This window comes from Cydia splendana, chromosome 10 (assembly GCF_910591565.1).
Source record: "Cydia splendana chromosome 10, ilCydSple1.2, whole genome shotgun sequence".
Lineage (NCBI taxonomy): Eukaryota > Metazoa > Arthropoda > Insecta > Lepidoptera > Tortricidae > Cydia > Cydia splendana.
In genome coordinates this window covers 9939115-9957858 of record NC_085969.1, presented here as the reverse complement: position 1 = coordinate 9957858, position 18744 = coordinate 9939115, and the positions used below count along the sequence as shown (strand labels likewise).

Here is an 18744-nt window from a genome sequence, read left to right as displayed (position 1 = left end):
AGTCCCGAGCCAAGCTTAAGGGCACGTGTATGAGAAGGAATCTAATATTTCAATCTCGTTGTTAATGTTTGTAATAGTAAATAATTTATTGAAAAAATATTATAGGTACGTACAACTCTAAAGACTATAAGTGTTATTCGAGAAAACCGACTTTGAACATCTGTAGCTATAATTACATAATTAGTGCATATTACTTCATATACCTTGTTTGTAATTGTATTTTCACATTTTATTTTGCTATACTATTGGCCTACTCCTAAAACGCCAGTAGACTCGTAAACAATTTTTTCCATTTGTATGTATTTGTTTTGTAGGCATCGCCATGGTTTACTTAAAATAGGCTTTTAGCATTCGTGAAATAAGCCATTTTATTAATTATAACGTCGTATGATAACGAATAGTAAATGCGTCTCTTCTAATGTATAAATCTTAAAGGAATTATAGGTATGATTCCTTAGATAAAATCTATTACCATCAAGTGTCATCATTTAATTATTCAGAAGGACAAAATTTATGGTTCTGCTAGTATGTGTAGAAGGTTATCTTATCGGTAATACCCATGCGTCCCTAATACACATTTGACAACTGACATACTAACTGTATACTTATTTGAAACTAACTGTTTAGTACAGTTCAGTTTTTACTAGATACCTACTGTTTATTGACGTTAGAGTCTAAAGTTCAGGTGACACGGTATGCGGATTTATTAGTAAGGTGCCAATTTATTCGTATGTAATCAATTTTAGTCGGTTAAGTTTTTCACACTCAGTTATATACTTAGCGACTTGTTGTGTAGCAGACCCGTTAATTGATCGTTTGTATGGATATATGTACTCGTAACCTATTTGAAATTGTCAGTCACGAAATATTGACAGATTAGTCAAAACCTCGTCCTAACTCTTATGAACCGACCTGTATTTCTTAGGTCCAGCCTGCAAAAATTACATCGTCATTAAATCCTCACTTATAACGAAAGTAGGGATTTGGAACTGGAAGCCACATCACCTTCTGTTACTTTCTCGATTCAAGTAGGGGCCTTGAGCCGTCGGGATGAAAACAGCTTTAGCTGCTAACTATAAAAGCTTGTGGGCGAAAAAGTCGGAAATGTAAAGAAAGTGAATAAAGTAAAAAATAATCCTATTATCGAGGGAATTGTCTGAGAAGTTTTCTAGGTTTAGAATGTACTTATGACATTTTATACTAAAAATAAAGATGGGACAAAATACGAAGTTTTTAGGTTCATTGTCAGCTGATAAATCTACTGTACCGTAATCAAAGTTCTTCATGCTTTTAAAATATTCTATATTAAGAATCTATAAAAAGAACCCTATTACTATTTAGAAATACAAGATATGAAATTGACTTGTGTTTGATGTGTGTGTATATTTGTTGGGTCTCCTATAATATGAAGATTTTGGTAAACAGAAACAATATAATGTTGTTACATAGGACGAGTAAATAGCAAAAAAAACACATAAATTCATAAACATACCTAACTACAAAGCACAAACTAAACAAATTTTAAGCTGGATAATACCAACTGGACCGGTAACCGGGGGAAAACAAACAGAATCAACTTTATTATTCTAGAAACAAAAAACAATGGTACAATAGCGGAGTTGACATTTGAAAGTGGGTGTTATGTCGCTATTAAACGCTAGCATTAAAATAAATGAATTTAGCAATAGTGTTATAGCGTCTGGGGGATAGGCCGGAAACGGACTGCACATACCAAAACGTATGCTAACCAGATCTGCCGTGAGGCCATAGGCCATGAGCGGGTGAATCATGCGGGGCACATCAAACGTACTGCGGCGCCGCGCCGGTATCAAACCGCAACTACAGTGAGTACAGTGTACCGCGGCGGAGCAGTAATCATCGTTGTCTGGGGGATCACCATCTGCAAAACGACCCTCGAAACACGACTGTATACACGGTGTGGCCTGTAACATGAGCAAAGAATTAAAACATAGATTGTACTCCTCAAACGGTGACACTTTTGTTCAACAACTTTTAAAAATTATGAAGTATTTAGACTCCCTATTTTTCATACAAAATAAATATTATCTTCAATGGACGCCATCGCCACGCCATATTATTGTGATTGACGTTGCTTGTCACGCCTTAAACATAACAAAATTCGCAATACATTGCGTCTTAGAATAAACTTTAAAGTGTAATAAAAATCAAACCACAAGTTATTTTTTAAAAGTCGCTGAACAAATGTTGGTCAGTATGAGGAGTACAGCCTACAGTTTAATTTTTTGCTCATGTTACAGGCCACACCCGGTATACAGAAATGTTACTAACCAGCCCAACTCGACAAATTATTTCTAATTATTAAGCGTCAAACGTCAAAAATATTAACTTGCCGCAAACTATTTTAGCAATATTAGCTTCCACAATCAAAAGTTAGGAATGAAATAGCTTCTTTCAAAAAATTTAATTGAAATTGTTTTCTTCTCTTGCTAAAGATATTGATTTTGGTTAAAAAGGATATCCCGATTTGCCAAACGTAACGTAACCTTTACGGGAAATAAAATTACATAAATTCACAAACAAACCTAAGCAAATGTTGGGAATACAAATATCTAAAACTTTATTCGTAATCTAGCCTTTAGCACTTTCCTTTGTCTATGCCTTTAGGTACAAATTTTTCTCTATCTATGAGTCTTGTATGAATCTCTATCAAGTCAGGTTTAGTCTGACAACTCTGACACCAACTAAAATAAATTAGAACTCAGTACCTAGCACTACTTAGTGTCGCTTTACAGTGTTAGCAATTCAACAGTTTAAAACAAGTTAACTACTTTTCATAAACTGTTTGCTACATCAACTACCCACTAAAAACTGTCTCAATTACATTCTGAATCACAGGCATTAATGTTTTGAACACAACTGTTACGTCTCGATTATGCAGGGTTCCCGGAACGTGTCCTTTGTGGTTAAGCCTATTATAACTATACACTAAAATAGTACATGAGTAACCTTACATTGTTTGCGGCGCCTGACAAATAGAGGAGGCTGTGGTTGCTACAATTGTAATATCTAATAAAGTTTTATTGTAATTTGAAATGGAATAGTCATTTATGTAAGGCTTGGAGGCGATTTGAATGTTAAAGTACTTAACGACCACTGGCATCATTGATGGCATCGTCGTCGGATACTTTTGATCAGCTATTCCATATATTTAAAAAGACGTTCACGATATATAAGATACTATAAAACTGTGTTGTTTTCGTCGAGACCAGTTCAATTTATATAAATTTAGTAGAACTACTTAATTTAAAGTAAACAAACGAAATAGCAACACAAAGCTAACATTTAATTTAACACTCTTAAAATCTCGCTATAATGTTAATTAACAAACTAAACATAATTTACACCAATCAAGAAAAAGAAGAATTTCATAACCCGATCTAAACTGTCGGCCGAATTACATCAAGTTGAATTAAAATATGCCTCCATATTCCACAAGTATAACGTCTTATATGTCGAGTTAAGACATAAGACCAATTACTTCGGATCTGGAATATATTCGGTAGGCATTATAAACCACAACAATGCGTATTCATCAGCTAATAAACATGTGAGATGTGCAAATTAATCAGGCGCATAATGGAGGCGCCGGTCGACATCGCATTACAAAACGGCATATGAATATTTACTACGATACCGCATACTACAATTTGATCTTGCATATACGAGTATATTACATAGTACCACGGTGTTACGCACCCAACACTAATTACTCGAAATTTTATTATGAAAAGAATGAGTAATTTTATCATTTAAAGCAACATTAGTCATCTCGCATTACCTACATTCAATTTATGAAATAATTAAGGAGCACCATATTTTTCAATTTGTTTCCTGTATTCATTAAAAACACCAATGACACAGCGGTGTTGTATTTCGAATATTCCGCTTAAAGTATTTAAATTGTATGAGTAATTTAGTAAATGTTTCAAGTGCTAGCTAAATGTGATTTGCTAAGCAATTAATCCAATTTGCTAGTCTAGACATGGATAATGTCATACTAAATTGACAACTAAATATTACTATTGCGATCACATAAAATAATTCTTTTACGGAACATTAAATATGGTCCATTACAGTAAGTAAAGAGTATGGTCAACAAATAAGAAGTCTGGGCGGCTCAATGCCTCAATGCGATAGTATCAGTCCTGGCAGATTTCATGTTATTGTTGTGGCCAAGACTTGAAATTGCTTATCGTGTCACAACATTTACAAAAAAATAAGTAGGTAAATAAGGTAGGTAATTGAAAAATTGAGTGAGTACCTAACAAAGATGTTGTACGACGTTATTTATATAAATAGGATATAACGCTTGAAAATATTGACTATTACTTAGTATCCATCAGAATCGCGGCTAGTCGATAATTATATCGACCAACTCGCGCGGAGGTATTTTCACACGCTCGATATTTTGCTGCCCGTGCGACATCCGCTCTGAATCGTATGTAATTGAGAAATTTTCACACGCGCGCCACTCTAAACGGTTTTTCAATGATCGGTAATCGATGATGCTACATTTGTCACAAAATTATGTAGATATTTAAGGAAACGTTTTCTTCCGATAGGCACTGATTTATTTATAAGATCAACAAGCGTGTCAATCAAAAGACACAAAGTACGTGCATGCAATAATTATAAGCAGTACCAACATAATTGAATATTATTAAGTACAGTTTGTAACTGAACCAAAAACAAGTTATCGGTCGACGCAAGAAAATAATCACGTCTAAAACAAGAGCGCGGTCTAATCAAATTATTTACAGTCACAGTCAAATACATGTATACACATTTTAACCTTATTCCATTGACATAAGCTAAAGAAGAGTAAACATGTTTATGACCGTAAGTGTATTAAAAGCGTTTCGTAACCGCTTAATTAAGTTATGTACGGCGCAGGTAGAAATTTCGAAAGCTCCAGTATCCCTGATAAGTCCATGAGTATTAATACGTACTTGTCGAATGTCTCAATACGCTCAATCATGCGCATGTGTGGTCTAAACAACTGATTACATACATTACATACCTCTAACATAATAAAAGAATAGGTCGGCCCGATGATTACTCCGAATAAAACGGTTTAACCACTGGTAATAGCCACTTTAGCAGTATTATTAGGGACATTATAGTAGAATATCGATAATTATTTCCTTCTCGACCGTATTACAAGCGATTACGACGTATCTACACTTTGCACTCTAAAAAAAATTTGGTTGGCCCTATCAATATTTTGATAGTCGTAATCAAGCATCTTGATTCCATACGAGCCTAACAAGGACTTCGACATTTCAAATAAGGTAATTCTGATTGATTTTACTATTGCTATGTAACTGAGCCAACTAAGATCTTGTTCAATATATACATGAAAAAGAATTATGCTAACTAATTGACCTTAGTAAGATCAACTAAGCTTGATATTTATTGAATCAACCTACGTTACATAATTATGTCAACAAGTTAATAATAGATGCAAGGTATACAATTGTTAGGATTAATCAATACCTACTTTATTAGTTCAATCACAGATACACTTATTGTTTTAAGTAATCAGCTTTCTTTGATTTATATAAGATAGTAATTGTTGTAATTAACTTAACGTCAACTAAGAAGAAACTGCTCTTAGTTGGTCTTCATTTTTAGGGTTCCGTACCCAAAGGGTAAAACGGGACCCTATTACTAAGACTTCGCTGTCCGTCCGTCCGTCCGTCCGTCCGTCCGTCCGTCCGTCCGTCTGTCACCAGGCTGTATCTCACGAACCGTGATAGCTAGACAGTTGAAATTTTCACAGATGATGTATTTCTGTTGCCGCTATAACAACAAATACTAAAAACATAATAAAATAAAGATTTAAATGGGGCTCCCATACAACAAACGTGATTTTTGACCAAAGTTAAGAGCGCTCTTACAAGAAAAGTCGAAATAATGCAAAATTGATGATACTAGTCGACGAAATTCAGGACTTTGCGCTCATTATTAGAAACAATGAGTACGTGTTCCAGTAAAAGCGTCTTCTTATCTTTATAAATATCGTTGTAAATATTAGAAAAAGGACTTATTAAATTAGTAATGATTTTTTTTCTGATGGTCGTTTCCGAAAAACCCCGTGAAGCACTGAATGGCGAGCTCTTATTTGGAAATGTTGAGAATTTTACTCTGCTAAACCTGGCTATTTTGTATTACTAATACCCTGTACTTTAGGCATATCAAACTATATTTTTCCTACATATCTTTGAGAAAGAGAAAATCAAAGTAAAACGAACTCGATTTTCTCTCCGAAACAAGTGTCAATTCCTACGAAAATCTACTTAATATCGAAGTCATTTTCATACTCAAGCAATCTGCAACGTTTGCTTATACTGTTGGTATACATTAGTGTTTATGAAATTCTACTATAATTTTTTGGCAATTTTTTGAAAACTACTCTATATTACCGATGACGCGCGCTGCGCCAGCTCAGTGCCGCGGCAGAGCTTGTAGAGGCAGGACGTGTGTCGGTCGGCTCCGCACATTTTCAACGGGACGACGAGGTTTTTTATCATTGTGTGCGGCGGGCGCCGTGTAAAACGCTATACTGTGTGCGTGTAAACCGCAACGAGAGACTTTGATCCTAGCACCGTTTTTATAGTATTATAATTTATAATGGTACAGTTTAATAAACTACCGGACAGGATTAAAAATATTTGAAACGACCTGACATTCTATATGTATTTATTTGACTCAAGATAGTTTGACTCAGGGTCTGATGATGGAGCCGGAAGGTGGTCACCGGTATCAATCAACCATGCAACTAAACCACTTCGTGTTTGGGCTCGTTTGATTCGGCTCAACAAGATCTTTGACTTAAGATAGTACTCAGGGTCTGATCATGGAGCCGGAAGGTGGTCACCAGTACCAATCAACAATGCAACTAAACCACTTCGTGTTTAGGCTCGTTTTATTCATCTCAACAAGATCTTTGACACAAGATAGTACTCAGGGTCTGATGATGGAGCCGGAAGGTGGTCACCGGTACCAATCAACCATGCAACTAAACCACTTCGTGTTTGGGCTCGTTTGATTCGGCTCAACAAGATCTTTGACTTAAGATAGTACTCAGGGTCTGATTATGGAGCCGGAAGGTGGTCACCAGTACCAATCAACAATGCAACTAAACCACTTCGTGTTTAGGCTCGTTTTATTCGTCTCAACAAGATCTTTGACTTAAGATAGTACTCAGGGTCTGATGATGGAGCCGGAAGGTGGTCACCGGTACCAATCAACCATGCAACTAAACCACTTCGTGTTTGGGCTCGTTTGATTCGTCTCAACAAGATCTTTGGCACAAGATAATACTCAGGGTCTGATGATGGAGCCGGAAGGTGGTCACCGGTACCAATCAACCATGCAACTAAACCACTTCGTGTTTATGCTCGTTTGATTCGTCTCAACAAGATCTTTGACACAAGATAGTACTCAGGGTCTGATGATGGAGCCGGCAGGTGGTCACCGGTACCAATCAACCATGCCACTAAACCACTTCGTGTTTAGGCTCGTTTTATTCGTTTCTATAAGATCTTTGACACAAGATAGTACTCAGGGTCTGATGTTGGAGCCGGAAGGTGGTCACCGGTACCAATCAACCATGCAACTAAACCACTTCGTGTTTAGGCTCGTTTGATTCGTCTCAACAAGATCTTTGACACAAGTTAGTACTCAGGGTCTGATGATGGAGCTGGACTGTGGCCACGGGTACCAGTCTACCATGTAACTGAACCACTTCGTGTTTGGGCTCGTTTGATTCGTCGCAATAAGATGTTTGACACAAGATACTACTCAGGGTCTGATGATGGAGCTGATGATGATAGACAGGTACCCGTCGCCACCTTCGCGCTCCATCATCAGACCCTGAGTACTACCTTGTGTCAAAGATCTTGTTGAGATGAATAAAACGTGCCTAAACACGAAATGGTTTAGTTGCATGGTTGATTGGTACCGGTGACCACCTTCCGGCTCCAACATCAGACCTTGAGTACTATCTTGTGTCAAAGATCTTGTTGAAAGGAATAAAACGAGCCTAAACACGAAGTGGTTTAGTTGCATGGTTGATTGGTACCGGTGACCACCTTCCAGCTCCATCATCAGACTCTGAGTATCACCTAGTGTCAAAGATCTTGTTGATCTTGTTGTTGTTGTTGGTAATGGTACCTTCCAGCTCCATCATCAGACCCTGAGTACTGTCTTGTGTCAAAGATCTTGTTGAGACGAATCAAACGAGCCCAAACACGAAGTTGTTTAGTTACATGATAGACTGGTACCCGTGGCCACCTTCCAGCTCCATCATCAGACCCTGTGTATCTTCAGTGTCAAAGATCTTGTTGAGACGAATCAAACGAGCCTAATCATGTTACTACATGGTTGATTGGTATCCGTGACCACCTTAATCATCATCAGATCCTCAGTACCAGTTCGTTTTTAAACCCTCGTTGATACAAACTTTACAACCTATAGGTACCAAATGCAATGACGAAACATGTAAATAAGCGAGTAGGTACCTATAATTTCTTTCGAGTAATATACCTTCATAAGTACAAGTATGGGGCTATTCATAAATTACGTCGTTTCAAATAGGAGGAGTGGGGGGGGGGGTCTGGACATCGAATGATGGTAACATGACGTAGGAGGAAACAGATTCATCCGAAGCTTGATTTTTGGATGATTTGAGGGGAGGGGGGGGTCAAAAATCGTCAAAAATAGATGACGTAATTTATGAACAGCCCCTATGTACATTTGCACTGCATTTAGTATTTTCGTACTTACCAAATAACAGTTTTAGAACTTTAAAAGTTAAGTACAGTTAGTGTTGTTATGGTTGATTTCAATATGCTTCGCGAAGGATCAAGAATGTTTAATCCATCATTGTAGTGCGAGTGTGGTAGAAGGGATCGGCGTACTGAGCTCGCACGGCCTGCCGCAGCGCGTAAAATACCTAAACTCGCTCAACGCCGAAATGTAATAGCGCTCTTAAGCAACGTCGGGAGTGGTCAGTACTTGGATGGGTGACCGTTTTTTTTTTTTGCTTTTTTTTTGTTTTTTTTTTTATATGGTACGGAACCCTTCGTGCGCGAGTCCGACTCGCACTTGCCCGATTTTTTATTTAGAGTGTGGAGGTACATAATGGAGTTGTACAGTTCTTGCTTAAATATAAGAGAAATAGTGTTTTACTAATATTTTCAGTGATGTGTTAAAATAAGTAAATTATCATAGTGATAAAGAAACATAACTTCCCTAAAGAAAGAGATAAATAACAATGTAGCATATTTGGCAGAATGGGTTAAACACGAAAAATCTTTTCACAGAATCTTGAAATACATCGCATAAACAGTTTCTATTATTCTAATATTCTCTGTACAGATGCGTAGAAAAATAACCGACAATATTGGTGGAAGGTTTAGTGGCAGTAAATTTGGACAATGGCTGGCGGTCGCCGTATTTATGTGTTTGTTATCACGCTAGGAAGTCTCCTATCTTACATTGATTTACACTGGACTTTTACTCTACAAACAATCACAACGAGAGTTTAGTTTCAACACCTTAGCGCGATAAAGTATTTTAAAGGACTTGTGCTCGTAAATTCTGGCTTAGAAATCCTGTAGATCTATGGATCCCGTATTTGTGCCGAGAGTTCGACAAATATTTTGATCATTTGTGATATTTGGAAAGTACGGACCGAAAAATTCGAAACTTTTTATAGATTTTTGAATCGATATTATAACATACATTAATCATACAAGTTAAACAAAAGTCGTTCAAACAACTGAGTTTACAGCGATAGTTTTAGGAAGATTTTCACAATGCTTCGAGAACATTTTCAACCTGCTAGCTGCTACCTACTATAACGGCATAATAGCCACTTAACATGTACAATTCTAACACCTTCCGTTAAATTTAATGATCGCGTAAACACCAATTTATATGTATTGTGCTTAAATTTGGAAATTCCAAGCCACGGCTTGACGTCACACGGCTGTTTTAGCAAACAATTAGTCCGTCTTCACAAAGTCACAACAAGGTTTTTTAGTAGCAAGTCTCGTCAATACACTGAGAGAACCACCAAAAATAAGAAATGACTTAACACTATGTCAAATTGTCTCGTGATAACTCTCAATCATGCGCTAATCGAAACTTCAACAAAAAATATTAGCGAAAAAAGTTTAAAAGCGGATTTAGCATGACTAGATAATGTACATTGGTACGGTATCCGATGTATAAATATTAGGTCACGCTACAAAAATGCAACTATACACTATATCTCATACTCCACAGCTGCATGGCCAGTAATTTTGATTTTCTACAAAAAGATTAACTGCTTAGCTTATTCTACTGACCATAATATTATCAAAAGAACTTGAATTGATATTATAAATCCTGACAGTTGCATCGCCAGACGAGTACAAGCTTAATCCTAGATCAAAGGACGAGCGATGTAACACGTACTTACCAGCAAGCGTAAATAAATTCGTGTTAGGAATAAATTATTGGGAGTCGAACCATAAAAACGTATCAATCGTACAAACCGTACCACCGGCGTCGGTAACAATTTATTAACGGGGTGATGGGTACACGGGCTTGTAATGACGACATGATTGTGAACAGACGACATGGAAACAAGTAAAAATATGGCGGTGATAAATGGACCGGCGAAGGCACGCGAGCCGCGAGCATCATTACGAGCTGATGATCGCTGCCGATCCGAGAGGTCAGGGTGAAGGCCTAAGCTATGATATTGTTGCTTCCGCGCGTAACTTCTTGCTGGTATTATTAGCCTGTACTTAAACAATCATTCTATTTTAATGGATTTATTTGATTATTATATTTTATACATATTGTATATTAAGATTCGTTGAAGTTCAGTCTATTTTGCATAACTTCTATGAGCCGAAACGCATCTGGCATAACCTACCTAATGTTTATACATTTATGCGATTTGGTAATGTTAGTCTAAAACTGCGACTCCACGAAAACGAACTGTTGCCATGATAAGGGAACTGTAGGTACACTTCCATAAGCGGATCTGCATCCTATAAAAACGTGAAAAAAGAAACGGGAGGCTATATCCGTGTCCATTAGATACCTAATTACTTTGGTTAAATTCCGTAAATTACGAGTAAGCGGAATGCAAGTCGTTTCTTTATCATTCTTTACCATCGAATTCTTTTACATCGCTTACAAATACATGTAAGCAATTCCCGTGTCATCAAATTAGTCCTCTAAACATAGTGGTGTCATTAGAGGTATCCCGAGAGGCGAGTAGCTTTACCGTACGGGTGGCGCATTTGTCTATCGTTAACAAACAGATCCGAGGTCCTCTCGCCCGATAACAGACGAACTATCTTAGAAATGCCAATGGTTATTTATGGCGAAGTCGCCCGGCCAAAGGACCCTTGGACGGACAAAAGACTAGACAAATGACGGTGATAATCTTTTCTTTAACTTACAGTTTTACTCTGCTTTATAGGAAATGAAATCTGCTATGGCTATATTGGCTATGTTGATTGTCCTTTGTAGTTTTATCGCTATCAATTAAGTCCCATTAGAGAAACACTTATCCTTGTGTTAATCATCAACTTATACTACAATATTTCTATGTACGAGTATGTAGAGCTATCACCGTAAACATCGGTGGATATTAATGCTCATTTAATTAACGTTTCAAAACCAAATGAGCCAAAAACCATTATCATACTCGATTATTCAATATGTAATAGAGTATCGGGAAATTAATAACTTAATAAAATATTTGTTTACAGGGCAGCCGTTGTACGTGACGGTGCGGGCAGCGACAAATGCCTTTCAAATTCCGAGAGCTCGCGTGGGCGGCAGACGACGTCGAACAGCGGCGCTAGATGTGACCGGCTCCAATTGAATCCGAGTACCACCGTAGTACCACTTTAGTGGTTCTATAGACGCGGTGCGGCCTCAGGCGGGGCGCCGGCCCACGCCAAGATTTATAACATTAACCATATTCGGTCTACGAACGGCGCCAATTCGACGGTTCAAATTAAAATCCGCGAAGAACACAAAACGATAACATGAGCTTGGTGCTTTGATCGATGGCTCGCGAGAACTGATTTACGCGAGCCGTATCGGGGCGTAAGCGCATCCTCAGTGACTAGTGCCGCGGGCACGACGTCGAAATCACGACAATCGAACATAAATATACATGAGAAATACTATATGATGAACACGATTTAATTGCAGTCAGTGTTGTAAATTAACAATTTGTACACGTATAAAATTGAGTAATTCCCTTCAAAATATACATATTTTAACCCCAAGAACTACCAGAAAAGGTAAAATGTTCTAATTCTTCCTATTTATTTATTTTTCGCGTATTAATCAAAGCTCGCTCAAAACAAACATCTGAGAGCCTTTCTACTCGGTCGGGTTTAAACCTCAAACGAAGATACTCGCATGAAAGGGCAATTAATCGAATGTGAACCTGTAAACCACCAAGTTATCTCTGATATCTATGTTGTTTTACCGCGAGGGGAAAAGGTCTATTTTTGATTAGCCAGGCTACCAGAAAAGTTGGTGTTGGATACGTCAAACGCGGGTACTTACTGTGTCACTTTGTTCTCGGGCGGTATTATTCTGCCAGGCATTAAAATTTTCTTGTGCATAACGCCGGCTTCTCGCAGCTCCTAAAACAAATGAAAAGGCACGTGAACAGAGGATTGTGATTTAAATAACCGGCTCGTGCTCATAAACGAAGGAATATGAAGTTTTTGTTATAGATCTACAAAAAAATATACGCAGCTACGACCAAAGGTTTTCTGTATCAATTAAATGACATTATTGCGTCAGACAAAAAAGTGAGCGCCTATTTACCATTAATAAATAAATAGAATTCCAATGGCATACATTTGTATAAATTCACACTGCGCAGTGGGGCAGCACCGTGTAATTTATCTATAAGATTTCATTGTTCATAGATGGATAACAAACAATGTATCACTCTATATTATGTAGGTTAGCATGCAAGTTGTTAAAGAATTAAGCAAGTACTTGAGAAATACCGCGGAATACGAGGCGCTAGAAAGTCGAGAGCTGGGTTATTCCCAGTAGTTACCACCCCGTCTCAAAGCAAATGCCATCTGACCTAACCATACCTATGAGATATTTAGGCCTTGTTGTGATTAAATTATCATAACCGCTCTGAAAAAATCATGTCACCTGTAGTGCTAACATGGTAGGCTTTTTATCATCTGTCATCATGCCTTCACGTTCTAACAAGTATGTAAGTGCGAAAGTGACGCATGACGTGGCGAGTGATAAAAATGTGACCATGATACCGTCGCTGGTGTTAAATTGTGTACGCACTCTTAATTTACTCGCAACAGTTTGAATGATGCGATACCAACCTAATAGCATCCTGGATTTATACGATGGTGCTAGATTATACGGTGAAATTACAGCGAAGAGTATTGGGAATTACCCCGAGAGATGCGCCTGCTCAGTGCTCACAGATGCTCATCTATCATGGCGGTGCGAATAGAGACAATGCCGCGTGTAATAATCACAATGCTCGTTTACAACCGACTAAGTAATGAATCGGATGTAATAGAGATACATCTCATCCACTGCTCATACATTTCGTATTGTGAAGATATCGCGATGAACACTTCGTAAACAAAATAAAAATACATTCGTAGATTGCAGCTTTGGACAAAATTGTGTTTATAATAACAACGCTATAGCCGAAATTCGGTGAAGTGATTACTTTGCAGAGTTTAAATTTTTAGTGGCCTTGAGGTCGAATTTTAGTAAAACCACATGTTGCGTAATAAAATCCATAACAATTAACAAATCATCATGACAAGTAACAAATGTATAAATATCTTTTAAACTGAGATATTTATGTACCTATTAGCGTAAATATACAAAAACGCAAATCTTACAAGTATTGAGTAAAAGTCGTGCTTGATTGAGCTACAGTGTAAATAAGTTAAACGATCATTATGGCACTCTTAATTTTGATTAAGAGACTACGACTACGTAGAATCATGCAGTAAAATAAAAATAACGAAACAGCTGCATATGACAGCTACAAAAACAAGTTTGAAACGATCGAGTTTTAATAATTGTAACTGAGTCAATTAAAATTGTAACGCATAGAGATTACACGTAACAAGTGAAGCATAAATGTGTCCGACGACGTAATAATCGAATGGTAAACGCGAGTAATCGCTGTCAGCCGATGACAACTCGTCAGATTATATGTGACGCAACGGAATTGAATCGTTCGAATTAAATAAATCCATACGCAGGGACTGATGTCAATTTAGAATTTTTGCTTGATTGATATGTACCTTTAACTCAGATTATCTCTATTTTTGTAGAGCAGGTAGACATAATAACATTAAAAACAGTTACATAAAACACTTAGCTAAATGCTGCCGCCCTAAACATAAATGCAATAGGTAACTCGTTTTGTATGATATGTCGTATTAAATTAAGAATGAAGGTTTGATTTTACGAGTAGGTACTTCATACTACTCTTTGAGGTAGGTACTTATTTAGAACAGCTATGTACCGAACTAGAGTTTTTCAAAATTTCCGCACCATCTCACCAAAGGAAAAGCAACTTCACTTGTTTTTATAAGCATTTTCTATGGATCGGTAGCACCAGTACAATACAGTGATAGTTGAGTAATCAAAGGCATAATTGCTTGGCAATCTTAACACTAAACTGTCTACAACGATAATATCGGCCAGGTTGACCAAGCGAACTAATCAACATAAGGAATATTTTTTAATTACGGTAATTTAATAATTCTGTTCTGTATCTGTGTGTGCAAATCGAACTTTCTACTGAAGGGCTCACGTGTCTATGAGGAACCGTACAAGTAATCCGAGGTGACAGGCGATGACACGGCGGCGGAGCAAGTGCTCGACACTCGACAGTCTTGACACCGACCTGTCGTGGACGATCATATCGGCAAGTGTGCAGTGCGCGATTAAGAGAGCATACTTTTTTATAATGTTTTTGCATAAATTGTAAAGACTAGCGGAGATTTTCAGCTTTTAAGTGATTACGCAGACCCAAGCGTGTTACATTTATTTGTCATTTAATTGTTACTAATAGTAATAATATTATGGTCACTACAAAGCAAAGCTTAGTCATAGTTGGAATTGATTTGCATTTGGTTTCGTTTCCTTCGATTTTTAAACAAAACTAAATTAATGATATTTTCAAACACTATTATCATTAACACGTAGTGGTGTAGGTACAATTAGGTTCATAATTCAAAAGTTTTAGTAGGTAAAAAATATTTTTTGCTGTTTTATTTGTACGACTAATGCCATAAACTGAAAAGTTTACCTATTGTCATATTTTACAGTTAGGTATGCACAACGTCTAAAAAGATTTACGCTCTACCATGTATACGCATTTGCTTAGAACGTAACTGAGAATAGCACTCAACCATCACCAGCAGAGGTAGTTGATTGCACAAAGACAAAGGAGCTGATAATTAATGCTCCAGGTCTGGTCAGTTACCACTCGCACTCGCATGAAAACGCCACTTTACGATAGGATTATACTGAAGGATGTATGCAAAGCAATCAGCCATACCTAAGTACGAACAAAGCGTAGTTCGTCGTGGAAACTGTGACTTTCAATCGTAAAACTGAGCATTATTTAACGGCTTCCCGGTATGCTGGCACGCACGGGGCGCCCTGCAGACGCAGATTATGTGCATAACAGCAGATATGACACCAACAAATAGATATCCCGGTAAGGGTGGTATTCCACCTGTCCAATTTTTTTGTCCAATTTGTATTTTGTCTCACATTTTGCTTAATGGAGAGAATGAGACGCAATGACATTGGACCAAGATATTGGACAGATAGAATACCACCCTAAAACATTTCTGTTTTTTAAACAAATACAATTTAGGTCTTAGTCACAGGTTAAGCATTAGTAAATCGACTGGCATTACTATGAAGTACCTACGTTTTATCAGACCCGTTAGCCACTTACCAGCAAGATCTGGTCACTGATCAGTGATCACTGATCACTCATAAGTCTCATTGCAGTTAAAATTTATTTAATAGAACAGGCATCGTTTATATCTATTTTATGTCCTATTTGTTGAACAGCTCTTGTTATTAAAAATATGCATAACTTTCAAATACCGAAAGCATAAATAACTTTTCTCATTGAGCAAAGAAAGTTTGTCATGAATCATATATGATCATGGAAGCTGCGCTGCGATCAATGCGGACAGCGTATTATTCGAGAGTAGCATATCTGCTACACTGTTATGTAGTCTGTACTACAGGCTAACCTGTAACTACGAGTCGTAATTCTGGTGTAAGCATGTCGTCTCATTTGGTATATGGCTGTTACTTTTCATTATGAGTAACGCACTGAAGGTAGTGTTTATGAAGACGTCATGTCTATATGGTACTTCTATTTTGCAATGCATCCTTGATAAATTGCTGCAAAAATAATGACGCAAAATGGTACCATGAAATGTTGGGTATGTGTACGATAGTCTAGCCTCTATGACTTTAGGACACTATAGTAATAAGTAGTCAGTTAGGACTATTAGTATTATATGATCTGTGGTTAGGACTAAAGAAATTTATTTCCGGATAACATCATTAATAAAGATATTTTAAAGATGTTAGGTTTGATACCACCGTTTAGGTTAATTAGTCATGATCCTTATTTTTTGGCGTTACACGTATATAATATAATCCTATAAATCGCTCAAGTATACGGCAATTCAAATAATTATTATACCTACTGTACAAGTAGACAGGAATAAACTTCAAGGCAATTTCAACATGGGTACATAAATATAAAGGTAATCATCCTTACCCCTGGATTATAATAGCGCGCCGTGTTGGTTAGGTCCACGACAGCTCCCAAATTTGGCAATTTATTCAGGAGCGTTTTGATGTCCCATCTGAAACAATATTCAAAATTTTAAATTGTTTTGAAAATTATAACGCCGCATAAAGAAACTAAATGTTTTCATATGAACGAAATGTTTCTTATTCGATACCTTTATTGAATATATTTTAGAATCAAAGAAAACAGGCTTGCTCAGAACTTGACTCACACAACGGACCGCACTCTTTTGGTGCTTTTAAAAATATATACAGCTCTATTGCGTCCTTACACAGAGGATCAAGAATTACATAAAATAATTTAAAAGAAATCAGATTTTTCAATGATGAGACCGGAATAACTCCTTCGTGAGTTGAAGTGTAAATCACACCCAATTTACATCAGTATTCAATTTACTTCCCACTTAACACGACTCAAGGGTCAGGTGTCACGACCCTGCTTCCCTGACGTTCTGATAGGTGCAATTTTAATAATTGCAATGTTTTATAAAACATGTGTCTGAAAAGAATTATATAAAGCGGCAATCGATTTTATTGGCCGAATTTTATGCCAAGACTGAGCAACTCGAAGTTTGGACCCAAAAGAGCAGAGCTGACTGATATGACATAATGGTGGGTTTTAAATTTATTGTAAGCACTCAGTTTTCACTCATGGCAAAACTGAGATATTTTATATTTAAGTCCGAGTAATCGCCCAAACATCGAATAAGTAACAGCTGTCTTCGCATGCGCTACGTTTCGACTCTTTTGCTTATGGGCTTATTTTACCTATGTATGTTGCTTTCACCATAACACTCGTATAACTCATAGAGGTATACTTACATTTCTTTTATAGCCTTATTGTGTTCCTGGACACCCTGAAACAAGGAAGAGAAATTAACATAGTAAACACAAGCGAGGTAAGAGTCCCCGAGTCATTAGCGCAAGGCAAAGCTGCGTACTCGGTACTGCGGCGGACAATGCCTCCTTGAGAGAGCCGCATGTAGGCGACGGACGCTGATAAGGGCGCAGATCAATCACTGCCCAGCCCTACCTGACTGGTGTCAACGAACTTCAGGCGCTGACGGCTCTATGAGACCAAACTCCGAGTTTGGACATCCCTGTTAGAGTTAGATAAGGCATTACAAACTAAGCCATTTGTTTCGAAAATATACGCAGGGACTCGTAATACCTACTACATATCCCCGTGAATATAATTCTAATAATCTTCGCAGCATTTTACATAATTCAACAAACTAATTCATAAAAAAGTGAATTTGGAATAAGTGGTCCCCAAAATCGACGATCATAAATTTCGAAAACCCATTTCTGTTGCACCGCGGGCCAGGAATTTTGTGTAAAATTTTTCAATTTTGCCTAAAATTATCTTAAATAAAATGTCAGGCCGCATAATAATAGGTTGTTTAGAGTGGCCATAATTTATCGACGGGTGTTGACATGATGTAAAAAGATTAAGGATAAAATGGGAACGCCAGGAGGTGTGTCTAAATGGGGTTAATTTTCAATTTCGTTTCGCCGGTGGCCTTTATAAATTAACAGTGGGTTAATTTCAATAAATTGTTGATACTGGGAACTGCGGATAAATATTGATCATTGCTACTTGATCAAGGCTTGACATTTTATGAGAGCGATTAAAACAAAATTAAACGATGACACGAGAAAGTTGCGAAACACCAACGACTTCTTCTGCCGATACCGAGAAAGACAACTTAATTGCTGGACAAACTGTCGAGCGTACAATTGTAACGTGGTACTGTAAATTACCTGAGAAATGGAATAAGTCAAAAATTTATTACTTATGCCGACCGC

At 37.3% G+C, this 18744-nt stretch overlaps 1 protein-coding gene across 1 annotated transcript in view; it reads right to left on the bottom strand.

Annotated features, from left to right (window-relative positions):
* Window positions 1-18744, bottom strand: part of LOC134794253 (RNA/RNP complex-1-interacting phosphatase) — a 71909-nt gene that overhangs the window by 17989 nt on the left and 35176 nt on the right. The window contains exons 3-5 of the mRNA XM_063766010.1: window positions 17758-17792; window positions 16904-16991; window positions 12637-12716 (exon numbers count right to left, since the gene is read on the bottom strand). Coding sequence (XP_063622080.1) covers window positions 12637-12716; window positions 16904-16991; window positions 17758-17792 — 203 coding nt within the window. The remainder of the gene's footprint in view (window positions 1-12636; window positions 12717-16903; window positions 16992-17757; window positions 17793-18744) is intronic.